Source organism: Oreochromis aureus, linkage group 16 (genome assembly GCF_013358895.1).
Source record: "Oreochromis aureus strain Israel breed Guangdong linkage group 16, ZZ_aureus, whole genome shotgun sequence".
NCBI classification, from domain to species: domain Eukaryota; kingdom Metazoa; phylum Chordata; class Actinopteri; order Cichliformes; family Cichlidae; genus Oreochromis; species Oreochromis aureus.
In genome coordinates this window covers 12,270,542-12,284,925 of record NC_052957.1, presented here as the reverse complement: position 1 = coordinate 12,284,925, position 14,384 = coordinate 12,270,542, and the positions used below count along the sequence as shown (strand labels likewise).

Below are 14,384 nucleotides of genomic sequence, written 5' to 3'. Positions count from 1 at the left end.
GGATCAGCTGGATAAGCATCATGTTATCCCTCAGATTACACTGTCTACTGACATGCTCACACGCACACACATAAAAACACACAACCCCTCACACAGACTGCAACACCATTTATGTACATTTGTGATTACTCCAAATTAAACAATACATGTACTGATGTAATCTAAAATATGGAGTGCGGTAAAAAAATGTGAAACTTAATAGATTTCCAGAAAAGTGCTAAACAGAATAAATTGTTTGTTGTTTATTTTTCATACTGAATGTTTCTCATTGGAGGTGTCACAGCAGATAGAAGATAACGATAATCATCCATAAGCAAAAGATATATACGTTCCAAAACATTGGATTAAATAAGGAGAGAACAAGCCACAAAAAGAATGTCTTAGAGGTGCATTAACTGAATTCCAAGCTACACAGGACGTCAGGGATAAGCTCAAAAAGTTGGGCAAAATAAGCTGTTAACATTGCACTCAGTGAGAACTTTATTAGCTACACCTTGCTAGTATTGAAGTCCCTTTTGCCTTTAAAGCTGCCTTAATTTGATGGTTGTTAAGATTCAACAAGAGATGTCCATACTGGTCCATCCTGACATGGTAGTATTAAACAGATTTGTTGGCTCCACATCCATCCAGATGTGCTCTATTGGATTAAAAATTTAGTAACTCTGAAATGCATTTAAGTAGATGTTAAAAAAAACAGTTTGATATGATTTAAGCATTTTTCATTACAGCTTTTTCCTGCTGAAAGCAGCCAGCAGAACATCAGTACTGTGGTCATAAAGGAATGAACATATTCAGCAAAAATACTCAGGTAGGCTGTGGCATTTAAACAGCTCAGTTGGCACTAAGCAAGCCAAAGCGTGCCAGAAAATATCCCCCACACTATTACACCATCAGCAGCAGCAGCCTGAATCTTTGATACGAGGCAGGATGGATTAATACTTTCGTGTTGTTTACACAAAATTCAGATGTTGGGTCAGAAACTCAGACAAGGCATTAGATCAGCCAAGTTTGGTGAGCCACGTGCCAATTGTAGCCTCAGATTCCCATTCTTAGCTGATAGCAGTGACACTTAGTGTGATCTTTTGCTGCTCGAGTCCATCTGCTTCAAAGTTCAATGTGTTGTGTGTTCAGAGATGTTCTTATGGATACCTTGCCTTAACAAGTAGTTATTTAATTTTACTGTTGCTTCCTATCAGCTCAAAGCAGTCTGGACACTCTCATCTCAACAATTCAGTGAATCTCTGCTCACTGGATATTTTCTCTTTTTCTGAAAATTGACTGGAAATTCAATTCTTGGTCAGAAATTGTAAGAATATTAATTTAGTTCAGACAAATATAAAGTTTGCTTGATGAATAAATGATAAGTAGAATATATTGTATGTATTTGTTATGTTTGTTTTTAGAGAGCTCATGGAAGGAAATGCTAGTGTCCTTATTCTCCCTTCAAAAAGAGGAACCTAGCTAAATATATAAATGAAAAGTAAACTGGCTGCAAAGTTTTCACACAATATCATAAAATCTCAACAATACTTTAAATCCTAATTGGTGCCCCTGTTGTCATTATGCAGCTTGATGTAACTGAAATCCATCCATTCATCCATCCAGCCAGTTGTCCATCCATTTTCGATTTTCTTTAACTGCTTATTCATGGTCGCGGTGGGCTGGAGTTTGTCCCAGCTGTCATTGGGTGAAAGGCAGGATAACCTGGCAGGTTGCCAGTCCATCACAGGGCAAACGTATCATCATAAGCAAAATCATTAATCAACAGCATACAACCCTTTTAAAAAATAGATTAGAGCTGTTCATTGCTGTGTCTACTCCAAAGACATAATGCAGGGTAAAAAGCTAACTCTAGCCACCAGTCATTTAAAAAATGCTACCCTCATACTGGGGGTTTTCATTTAATGTTTGCTGTGTAGATTATGCTTTTCCAAAAGCTGAAACCCATGGAATAAATGGATCACTGGAAATGTTTTAAATCATAACAGACCTTTAATAATTGCATATTTAGCATCACATTCTTCCAGCCTTTGTTGTGACGCTATATCTCCTTTGGGAATCGATCCATTAGTTGCTTTTATCTTCAGTGGAAAGCTGCTTCCACTGACAGCTAGGAAGTAAAAAACAATCTGGGTCAATGGAGCAGGAATGCCCCTGTGTGGCTCTGGTATGTGTGGTATGGTCATTATGGAAAGCATGCGACAGTAGCAGCAGGTAGGGTCAAATAACAGAAGCCTGGATGATTGACAAGCAGGTGGGAAAGCAAAGGATTCCTCACTGCTGAGTAACTGTGTGTTTTCAGGCTCTTTTCAGATGACTTGGCACAAAAACAGAAGAATTTGTGTGGAATTGTTGTCATTTTATGCATTTGAGTTAAATGCTATTTATAGTCTGCTATTACTGAGTACTCTTTTCAGAACTGTATTTTTCTTTATTACATTTAACAGGCTTTTTTAATGTAATGTTAATCAAAGGGTTGTGTCATTGCTCTTGATAAAATGCCTCGAGACATTTTTCTTTGAATGTTCTTTATAAAATATGATTAGCTTTTGACGTTTTATGTAGATGGTAGCAATTAGCAAACTGACAAGTCAGTGATAGATTGTAGCTGAAAGCTCAAAGCTGCATTGACCTAAATACGTGTTTGACAAAACTAATGGATACAGATTTTTGTAAAAAGTGTGGCATACAGACAGAGTGTAATTTTGGATTATAGTGAGACTCTAAAGACTGACCAGTAACCTAGCCACTGGATAAAAAACACTCCACTTGAATAATGCTTTACTTGAGCAATGCTCTTCAATAAGCGTTTGCCCTGTTACCTTACGAAATCCAAGTTTCCCAAGCTGACCTCCGATCTGCATTGTTCGAAAAGAAAGCTTCAATATCAGTGACGTCTGCAATTATTTCTCTGCAGTACTAATCAGTGTACTGTGTTAATTTGGAAAGGATGGTGTGTAAAACCGGAAATATGGCTGATAAAATGCAAATGATGCAGTGTTCCCTAATCTAATCCCTTAGTTTCGTTTATATCTGAATTTATGCAGATTAATCTGGTTAAAAACTGTCTAACTCTTCATTTGGAAAACATTCCCTTATCCTGTGAACTGTATTGACTGCTGCAACAACTCATTCAAAACATGAATTATTCCTGAATGGAACTGCTACTAATCCACACACACCTTTTTTCTGTGTTTATTAACCTGAATGTGAATGAAATGAAAAGTAAATATAAGCTATTTTTACAGATCAAGCAATCCTCAGTATTTGCTTTTTATAGAATGTTATACAGGTTCCAGAGCAAAGTGTTGAACTGTTATTGAATATTTTGCTGCCAATGCTTGTCTAAGTGTAAGCGATGGCAATAAAAATAGTATCATAGCTGCATTCCACAAATAGCAGAATTGTTGAGTATGAGCTGAATCCTCGCTCCTCTAGATGCAGGCGGGGCTGTATTGGAGCAGCTTACAGTGGAGACTAAGCAGGGGAAACAGGTGTTGGTTGCTAAATGTGCTTCCAGTGAACACAGGAATGACAGCTATGTACTGGCCTCTGTGGTTGCTGGCACATTATCCACACTGGAGCTTATAGACACAGGCTACTGCTGCTCCTACTTTGGCCTTTATGAATGGAGCGCCTTTGCCTCTTATTATTATTGTATTTTATTTTATTTTGTTGTGTTTTATCATTATGACAAGAGCAAATAAAAGGCTAAACATTGTACCAACCTTTATTTGTTTTTGTTTTTAAATATAGCAGTTAAAGTTCATATTTGACTAGTTTACTGCCCAGTCAAGTGTCACTAATGGTAACAGTTGGTGTCAGAGTCCCTTGAAACTCTACTGGCAGCATACTTAAATATATATTTATTTTTACTTTATATGTCAATGTTTGTTTTTTCATTGTAATTTTTAATATTGAAAAGAAATTTGAGAGAACTATTATCAGATTTCCGAGGAAGAAAGTCATGTATATTGGCTTCCCTGTGTGTGGGCAAACACAGGAATGCTGCTGGCCAGTGTTATGGGTGGATGTTCTTGTTGTACACTATAAACAGCCATAAATGTTGATCTTGCTCTGTGATGTATTTATTGATTTTCATTTAATGGCCTTCCCTTGGCTGATGCCATGCTGCACAGACATGGACAAATGTTCCCTCCCTGATGCCATGTAGTTGCACCACATATCATCCCACTAGCTCTGCTCAAACTGTTACAAATGCCTCTTTTCTTGTCTTTTTTTCTTTTCTTTTTTCGCAATGGATCCTTTTTATAATCTAAAGTGATACACGTTCAGCAATAGTTAAAGAATTGCTGACTTTTTTCTATTTTCTGTAAAATCACATGACATTGGTAGCTCTTATGCCTTTAAAGTGGCCAAAAGGTCATTAAAACCAATATGTATACAAATCCAATGGTTTTCAAAATCATCTACCTTTATTGCTCCAAAATCAATAACAAAAGAAAGTCAAGAATAAAGGAAGGCAGGGAACCAAAATGCATTTTAATTAACCGTAGTAAGCCATAATAAACATTTTTTAATCACCTAATGAAACAACTGTGTAATGGAAAAAGCTTGCTCATAGTTAAAAATACATGCCCTGCAGCTTTTTTAATCACCACTGTTTTCTAGCACCAGCTGTTTAAAAGCTAAACAAACAAACAACAACAAAAAAACCTCAAATAAATTGCTACCTGCTCAGAAAAAGTTTAAAAGTTACCAAACCAAAATTAGAACCTTGGTTCTTTGTACATTTTAAAATAATCCTAAAACACAAACCATAAAACAAAGCACACTGGGGTGCCCCCCTTGTCCACTTCTAGTTGTACTAGCTTGTTTAGATGCAGATTTTAGAAAAAAAACAGTGAATCCCTAACACGAGCCAACAAAAATGGATCTGATAGCTTCAGCACTGCCCTTAGTTCCTGGACCTCTTTCTGGTCTGTCTGTCCATGGTGGTTTTGGCTCAGTGTTGGTATTTTGACTGCTGCCATGTTGTTTTTCCGCAGCCAATAATATTTGGATGAGAGGGCAGGATGCTAACTTATCAACTAACACTATGAAGCCTGGTTAGCAAGCTGCATTCCTAATACATATGCGTGCAACACAAAGAGATGCATATCAGACTAATGAACAGACTAATAAACATTTTAATTTTGCTTACAAGAACTGGAGCAAATCATCTTGGATGAGCAAAGCCAACAATGTACACAAACCCACTCTCACAACAGTCCATCATAGGGTCACAACCTTTAATCTGCTGATTCTTGTTGGATTTTCTTTTTTTTCCATGTTCCTCAACACAAATTTTTCAACATTATTAATTAAAGTATCCGTTTGTGTGCATTTGGAGGTTTGAGGTTGGCCTGTGGACGAATAAGACACCCTGAAATGCACGCAAAAGACCCAAATTCAAGTTGTAGGCGTCACAATTTTTCACACATCATTGCTATAATTTTCAAATAGGTTGGTTAGATTCAATCTTTAACAAACTCCCGTGGTAGGATTAGAATCATGGTTTAGGAAAAAATACAGGACTTACCCAACTTTTCAAACTTTGACTTCCTGGTTGGCATGGTAACACTTCCCGCTTTCTGTAAAAAACACCAGTGCTCACAACATTAATTACATTTCATATGGAAATTCATTAATTATTAGGTATGTGTTCAAATGATGATCAATGATGTTATGAAACAGACCAGTACTCATAGCAGGCAAATCCATTTTTTTTTCAATTAGCAGCTTCACCATTATCCTTCCCGCATGTGGACAAACAATTAATTAGTACAGCTTTAAAATGTTTTCTTTTTCAAAGACACAGCCAATTAAACCAAAGGTTCTTGAGTAATAATGTGAAAACGCCTCATTGCAACCTTTTCTAAAAAAGTGAATAGAAAACATTACATGTTTGGGCATTCGCTGCGCTGTTGTCCTTCAGCAGTTACATAGTTACCTTCTCTATACTGCACTTACTCTTCTCCATGGTGTCATTAGAGTTTAATCTAATCTAAACAAAATTAAATTAAACTGTAATGATCTAATCCAATCTAAATTTGATGAGAAAGCTTATAGAATTTTAATGTTAGTCGTGCTCGAACCTCCATTATGTGGTTGTTCATTTGACCTGCTGCATTAAGGAAATAATTGGCAGTTAAGAAGGAAAGACTGCAGAAAGTTTTACTGCAAATATTGATCTGAACCCAATGTTAATAAATATACTAAGGCTTGAGAAGCAGAACACGAGGAAAATCTGAGGTTCCTGGCTCCTTGGGTGTTCCTTGTCATTTGTTAAACAGGAATCAGGTATCACTTGAAACACAGAGGACTTGATAAATCAAGTGTAATCAGCAGGACAAGTGTTCTGCGACAGTCCCAGCACGCTTCATTAGGCTGCCCTGTTGACACAAACAGAGCGGTGAAAGCTGAGCCTTTCACTAATACCCCTAACACCCGTAATACTTGTTCAAGGAGGGCAAATTAGCTCTAATTACCCCAGTGATTTGTAGACACTGAGCTGACTTGTGGAAGTGAGGAAAAAATGTTTGAATGGAAAAGGGAAGCAAAAAACAGTGAGAAGGATGTGATGAGGGATTATGACTACCATATGCCTGCTTTACTTTCCATTTCTTTTTCTAGCTAGATCTTCTCTCTTCTCCTAACCATCCTCATCTCTGTATTTATATAGTTTTGTGTCCAGACAGCTGGTGTTGTGTTGCTGATTGTAAAACTAATCATCCGCTCAATTACTCTGGAATGTGTAGCTGGGCTGTGTTATGACCGATCAACTTTCCCTCTCTTACTCTTTTTTTTTTTCATCTCTTTTCTGTGGACTCTCTCCAGTCTGCTAGTCTAAACATGTGTTTTCTATCTCCCCTTTCTCTTCTTCACTTGGGCTGAATTGATTCAGTTCAGTCCAAATTCACTTTTACGCCACAATCTGAACAGAAAGCAAAGCAAATAAAGAAAATGCCAAATTAGATTAAGTCCACAATCATCTATCTTTTAATGTTGTTAATATATCATGTGCGGCAATAAGATTAATTTGCTTTTTTTTAAGAGGTTTCAAGCTTAAAGGCAGATTATGGTTGAGACTTAGCTGTGTTTCAAAAGAAGACAACCTGCTAGAGATGGAAGTATTGATCCAAACATCAATACTATCAATACCAATGCTGGTATTAGTATTGGATCAATACTAGCGTTTTGATAGGGTATTAATTACTTTCTTGGAAATGAAAAAAATAAACCTCAAAAATGCACTATGCAAAATTTTGGAACCTTTAGAGATATGAACATTAAAAAAATCCCCAAAATTACTTTTCAGAGTACAACATTTTTGCATTACCAGCGATAATAAAAGTGCACACAGTATGGGATGATGACATAGTGATGTCTGAGCAACATACAGCTTAACAAATTAAATGGATAACTAGCAGGCTGAGGTTTAGAGGATAGCAATGATAGAATTATGAGTATGAGTTCATTATGAGTTGATATCGCAGAAGATCCATAGGTGCACCCCAGGTTGGAGGAAAATGTGAATGCAGAGAAAATAAAAGAGAAAATAAAACTATTTACTTTCTTTTCTTAAAATAAATGCATTTGTCTGCCACAGAAAGGATGAGGAGATTGGTCATGGAAGAGGCAATCATGGCAATGAGGAGATGAAGAGCTATAGCCCTAGATTGGCTCAGCACTTATCCTTTTCTCATTTGGTATCTTTTGTCCAGTGAAGCACAGTTCTGTGTGTGCATGCATATGTGTGTGTATTTGTGTGTGTGTGTGTGTGTGTGTGTGTGTAGCTGGGCTTGCAATAAGTTCTTTTGATGAATGTAAGTGCAACTTTGAACTTGAGTGCAAATAAGATTCAAGGATAAAATTGATTCAGTTTGGAAAGAAAAAATTTAGAACAGGAAATCCACATGAAATAAAAATTACTTTATTAACTTACGTATTTTATCTAATCAGCAATGTTAAGCAGCAAAAAAAAGTGGTAATGTAATCCTTTACTGTTTGGGATATATTTATTGTAACATCAGCACAAAGCATAAGCTTTAAACTTTTAATAAAAACCTAATGCTACATTTCCTGAAACTGTTTAACCCCATGGTAATTTTATAACAGACAAATTAATTCACTTTCATTTTACTTCCATTTCTGTGTATCTGTATTTTTTCTCCTTCCTGCAGTGGAAGTGCCTGCAGTGATTCTCCAAGGCTGCCAGCGGGATGCCTGTTTGCATGTAACTACACTACATGCTGATGTGGAGGCTGTATGCTAATGCAAATGAAGAGCTTACTTGCAAATTGTGGCCTTTCATTTTCCCCCTTAAAATGAACCTAAACATCAATATCTTCAGCAAGCATAGGAGACACAACCAGAACTCCAGTCGATGATTGCCCCAAAGTGATGCAGTGCTTGGTGACAAAGCTGTGTTGTGCAAAACAAAAGAAGAGCTAAAAACATAGATAAATGTGATCATGTTATTTAAGTGTAATTTCTTGGATAAAAAGTAATATATAATTACATTTTTTTTACATTTTGCATTGTAACAGATCTTTTAAAGTCATTTTCTTACAATTATTTGTTACTACTAGGCTGGACTATTGCAATTGTTGATGATCAGACTGTTCTGAAAGCTCCCTCAAGACTTGTCAGTTGATCCACATTGGTGGCTATTGGCTTAATGTTGCTTAGACTGCAGGCTCCTTGTGGTTCCTAGAGTTTTTAAAAGTTGAATGGGAATAAGCTCAATAACCCTCTCTAGTTTTAAGATTAAGCTTAAATTGTTCTTTTTATAATTAGGATTGAGTCACGTGACCCTGAACCACTCTTTAATTTTGCTACCATAGGATTAGGCTGCTGGGAATTTTCCATGATGCTCTGAGTGTTTCTTCTCCGCTCTTTTCACTCATCATCTGCTTTACTACTGCACACTATGAAATTTTGTCTTCTCTTTTTGATACGTTGTGTTTTGTCTTCTTGGGCTTTCCTTTTTTTTTGTACTTCTCTTTCCTCTCATCCCCAAACCATGGCAGATAGCTGCTCCTCCCTTCTCTTTCATCTCTTCCTCTTAAAAAAGGGAGTTCTTGTTCCCTGCTCTTGCCAAGTGCTTGATGTGTTCGTTGGGATTTTCTCTCTAATACTGCAAGATCTTTACCTACCGCGTAGTGCCTTGAGACAACTATTGTTTAGAACTGGTGCTATATAAATAAAATATAAACTACCTAAAAAAAAAAAAGGATATAAAGTAAAAATGTTAGCTTTCTAAAGGCCTATCTGTAAAAAACAAACAAAAAGAAAAACAACACAAAATAAAACAAAGGCAAAAATAATACAAAGTAACAATTTATTTTGCCTCATTTACATTTTTTTCAGGTTGCAGGAACCCATGTGTTACATCTTTCAATAAACCATAGACCAGCTAACGTAAACAGACAAGTCAATGAAATGATAGTGGAACAAACATTCAGTCCTGATTAAATAAGTGTTTCTCCGTTGGGCTTTTCTTTTCTATGCGTCATGATTTGTTGATAGTTTGGATGGAAACGCAGCTGCTGTGCTCCAGATTTAAAGTCCTGCTGTTTAGTCGAGATGGAGAATGAGATACGTGGGAGCGGAGCAGGAATGTTAGTGGGCTGGTACTGCTGATCATACCACCTGGTCAGACCACTCACCACACACACACACACACACACACACACACACACACACACACACAAGTGTGTTTCTATTAGTTCTGAGGACATTACATTGACTTGCGATTATTTCCTATGAGATCCACATTTAAACCAAGCCTTTACTTTATAAATGAAGCATATGCATTGGGGAATATAGGATATGACCCTACAATGTGACACGTGAATATATTTATTCTCCCACATCATGTGTAATACAAGTACACTCACACACATAAACACACACACACTGTTTGTGTAATCAGTTCTTGACTGTAAAAATTAGAATTTGGTCATATTATAAACATGTCTGCATTTGGTCAGTCAGTTCATTCTACAAGCTTAAATCAACCAAGACTTTCATTCAAGTGATTGATGAATCTGATATAAACACCATATCAAACTTAACTGTGGTACGTAAGGTCAGAATTTCTGTGTGTGCGCCTGCCCCCGTCCGACAAACTTCCTGTCCAGACGGAAATGCATTCCTCCGTGTGTATTTGTCAGTCTGGCGGTGTGTGTTTTTAAATGTGCGTTTGTGTGGAAACAGACAACAGACATTTCATGGTATCAAACAATAACGGTCTGTGGAATGTAAACCTCTTCCCTTGGCACTGCAGCACAGATCCTGTTGGCTGAATAAAATAACATATATGTTCACAGCTGAAGCGCTGAAGTTTTTTCCTTTCTTATGTGGTTGTGTTTGAATTTTGTAGTATATATGTGGACCTTCTACTTGAGTAAGTCTTATCTTTAAAGATTCTGAGTCAGTATATTAACATGATAAACTTCTGTTTTATTAATTCAATAGTTATTGAAGTCATTTCTCTTTTAAAATGTGTAGATTTCAGAAGTTATTCTATGTTTATGACATGTGAAAGATGGTCTTGTACATGAGATGTACTGTTAAAATACAAGGCTCCTGTGGCTCAGGTGGTAGAGTGGGTTGTCTACCAATTGGAAGGTTGGGGAATTGATGCTAGGCTCCTCCAGTCTGCATACTGAAGTAGTGGGCAAGGGTTGACCTTGATGCATCTATCTGTATGTGTTTGTAAATGTTAGAAAGCAGTCAGGCATCTATAAAAGCTGTATGAATGTGTGTGTGATTGAGTGAATGAGACTTGTAGTGGACTATGCTTTGATTTGAAAGATGCTATATATGTACCAGTCCTTTTAAAAATAGGGAGAATGCCAAATCAAATCAACATGGATGCTTTTCGTTAATCTCAAAGACATTTCCTAAGTTTGCAGAATAGAAGAGGATGGAATTTCATGGAACACATTGTGGCAACAGCAATTTCTTTCAAAGTGCTGCCTTAAATAAAATGATCCTTTTCTAAACTTTGCTTTGGATTAGTGCATCATGGTCTTGATTTCTACATATCTGCAAGTTTCTGTCAGAGAAAACAAAGCACCTGCAAAGGTTTTGCTTTTCAGTTGTTGAATTTATTCCTTAAACATACAGTATCAATATTTACACTACACATTCCCCAAAAGGCAAAATTGAAAGGCAGCTTCCAAACAACAGTTTTAGCAGAGGTCATCCAGCAAATGACAATATAGCATGGCTTAAATGAACACAGACACATAAGCAATTTATAGTCATCATCAAACATTTTACTGTACAAAACAAAATGGGGGTCAAAATCAAGCTCTTGAAACAGAACCACTTAGTCACGCATCACATGGAAAGTAAATTGGTGTTTTGTGCTGACAGAGAAGAGACCTTCCATTCTTAAAGCTAGTAGTCTTTTTTTTTTATTGTTCTTCGAGGGCCTTGACGTGCAGCCAAAGCATACTGATCACTGTCATTTAAGTCCAAGCCTGAGTTCATATCAGTAATTGTGTGGACAGTGCAGGACTCGTAGATTAAGCTACAGTTAGCATTCTATAGCTACATTTTGAATTACAGTGCTGGTGTTGCAGCCATACATTGATAAGCCACATAGTAAGTCCTTTTTGGCATGAGTTGAGCTTTTTGCCAGTCCATCAGTTAGAACCAAACTGATGTCTTTGCTTTGGTTTGATCAAGAGCTGCAAAGACAAAACAAACAGGGTTCAAATGTTATTGTGAGTTTAAGATTTAATGGCGCAGTGAAAATACATGTGAACTCTGACCAAGGCTTGTCAGAGTTACTGAGCCGTTATATCTACCTGTGTCATATGCCTCTAAAGATCCTTGGAGACCAGAAGGAGTCCAAGTGACAGAGGTAGCCGTGACATTGTTGTTGCTGCTGGGCTCGATCTCTGCCTTCACCCCCTCACTGTGTGGGGAACCCCCTGTGTTGGTGGATGTCTGACTTTGGCTCCTAACACCAGGCAGCAGGAGTGAATTGAATCTGGGATCCAATGCTGGGCTGTGAGCTGGGTATGTATGAAGCATGGGGTGGTGGTGCCGAGTGTGGATGTGGGGGTGGGAATGGTAGACGTCATGAACATTTGGGTAACCACTTGTGCTCTGGGGGTTCAGGCTGTAGGTCCAGCTATCAGGAAGGGTAGCTGCAGGTGAGAGGCTGGCCTGGGAAAGCATGTGGCCAGCCCACAGAGCTCCATCCTGGTGGTTGAATGAAACAGGGCTGGAGGAAAAGCCTGGATGGACTGAAACAGAAACAGCGGGGATACAGGAGCTGCTCTGGGATGGATAAGTGTTGTTCCAAGCTGAGCTTCCCTGACCTTCAGTGAGAGAGCCACCATCTGAAACAATCACATCACAAAGACTTAAAAGACTGACACAAGCTATTTTTCACGATTTTTAGATTTAATTTTTAGGGGTTTTGTAAGTATTTAGATAGTTAAACCAAGTCAGTGCATCAACTACATAAGCAAGTGTTGCCTACTCACCTTTCCAAATGCCAGCGGTTGTTGAAGCCAAAGGCTGAGTCACTCTAATGTGCTTGGTATCGCCACTGAAGGTGCTGGACTGACTGAGAGCACGAGAGAAGTGCTCATCTACCACATCACCGATGTTTCCTTGGAAGTAGGTAAACAATACACACCGGGAACTCAAGTACTCCGTCTCTGCTGGCTGAGTACCATCCTTTAACTCAGAATCAGATGAAGATCTGCTGCCTGATTCAGCACCTGGTGCTGAAGGACCCTGCTGGAGGACCTCTTCTCTGGGCAGTATCCCTCTTCCTCCTCCTTGTTGCTGGTCCATACACTCCTGCATCTTACTGTAAACACTCAGCTTCCTCTGGAATGAGATACAAATAGAGATTAAATGAAAGTTTAAAAAAACAGTAGCTCAAGTTTATTAGAATTTAAATTTTAAAACAATGACCATCTTTGTGTTGGTTAGATATAATACAGAAGACAATAATTTCTCACATGTTGGTGGTGCTAACAGTTGCATAGAGTTCTAAATGTCATAAATAAATGACATGGAGTCTCACTGTACCACTAATTATTTGATGTGGAAGCTGATTGGGAGTCGTGTGAAACTAAGATTCTTTTCGCCTCCATTTTGCATTCAAACTATTTGTAAAGCTCAGTGTGCCTGATCCACATTCCTCAGTGACTGACTGACTGTCATTACATCACCGTTTGACCGCAGGATTAATAGTTCCGTGTCATTACGCCTGACCTGTGTTGAATACCAATCCCCAGACTGGAATTTAATCACACAAAAAGGAAATTTAAGGTAAATGTTATTAAAGCTATTGAAGGATAAAGACTTTGGAACAGAAACTAATTGAAATCGATTGTTCACGAAGGACATTTTATAAATCATCTTAAAACTTTCCTCCGTTGATGATATTTAACAACTTTTTTCTGCTATAATATTTTAATTCCAAACTCAGTTTTAGTTATTTTTTTTGTCTTCTGCCATGTACTTAATTATATACATTTAGTTTTAAAAATCTTTTGCTTGTACTATGCTTGTAAATTGAACGCTAATTTCGATTATCTTGTGAAAATAGAAAAGTCACGCGTCCCCCTGTAGGGCACACGAGCCCTCAAATGGGAAAAAAGAAGCTTATTTTCAAGCAAAAAGGAAAGCATCGAGCTGAGATCTCGGTGTCTGCGCCTCTTAGTGCCTTCAAAAGTTTTGCGATGAATGCCTCACCTGTTGTTGTTGGTGATGGTGGTTATAGTAAGTTGCCTTGTACGCCGCTGCTGGGAGGTAGTGCGCTCCATAGCTTTGGTGGTACATCACATCCAGGCAACTCATTGCGACGGAGCGAAACGGATAAGGAGAAGAGGGAAGCCGAAGGAGAGAAACTGGCGAAACACAGCCGAGGGGTACTCTCCTTGAAACTTCAGACGGGCTGTGTCTTCTGAGCCATCAGTGTCTCCATATATGCCCAAACACATACAATAGCCATGTCGCCCAGTTTGCATAGAAACAATGCGCCTCCCGTTGCGCGCTCCACCAGCACCACCCGGGGCCACAAAATAGTTCAAAACGGTATGAGACGCACACAGTATCCGGAAAAAAAAAACCTATCCCCGGACAAGTTTTCAGATAGTTCTTGATTGGACAAGCATCATCTTCTCTTGTTTTTCCTCTCTTTCTGTTTTGGAGGGGAGTTATATATTTAGAGAGGGCTGGGGCCGTTACGCACGCCCACCGGGGAAGGGCCTCTATGGCGCAGAGTTTAGTAATGCAGTATTATTGCCGAAAGTCTGAGGGTTTCTCGAGGTTTTGCCTACAGTACAGTTTAACACTGAGCGCTTGTGTGGCATGCCACTCTTAATATCTGAGCAAAG

At 38.2% G+C, this 14,384-nt stretch overlaps 1 protein-coding gene across 1 annotated transcript; it reads right to left on the bottom strand.

The window, feature by feature from the left end:
* Nucleotides 1–11,105: 11,105 nt before the first annotated feature.
* Nucleotides 11,106–14,177, bottom strand: vgll3 (vestigial-like family member 3). The gene is made up of 4 exons (XM_031729434.2): nucleotides 13,741–14,177; nucleotides 12,516–12,867; nucleotides 11,829–12,368; nucleotides 11,106–11,708 (listed from the first exon to the last, which is right to left on the bottom strand). The coding sequence occupies exons 1-4, from the start codon at nucleotides 13,843–13,845 to the stop codon at nucleotides 11,668–11,670; spliced, it is 1,038 nt and encodes a 345-aa protein (XP_031585294.2). The 5' UTR covers nucleotides 13,846–14,177; the 3' UTR covers nucleotides 11,106–11,667.
* Nucleotides 14,178–14,384: the final 207 nt, after the last annotated feature.

Excerpts from the sequence above, each read along its gene's own strand:
- vgll3 (XM_031729434.2), bottom strand. The coding sequence starts at position 13,845 with ATGAGTTGCCTGGATGTGATGTACCACCAAAGCTATGGAGCGCACTAC. Across the intron at positions 12,868-13,740 it reads ACCATCACCAACAACAACAG|AGGAAGCTGAGTGTTTACAG; the intron begins GTGAGGCATTCA and ends ATCTCATTCCAG. Across the intron at positions 11,709-11,828 it reads TTTAGAGGCATATGACACAG|CTCTTGATCAAACCAAAGCA; the intron begins GTAGATATAACG and ends TTGTCTTTGCAG.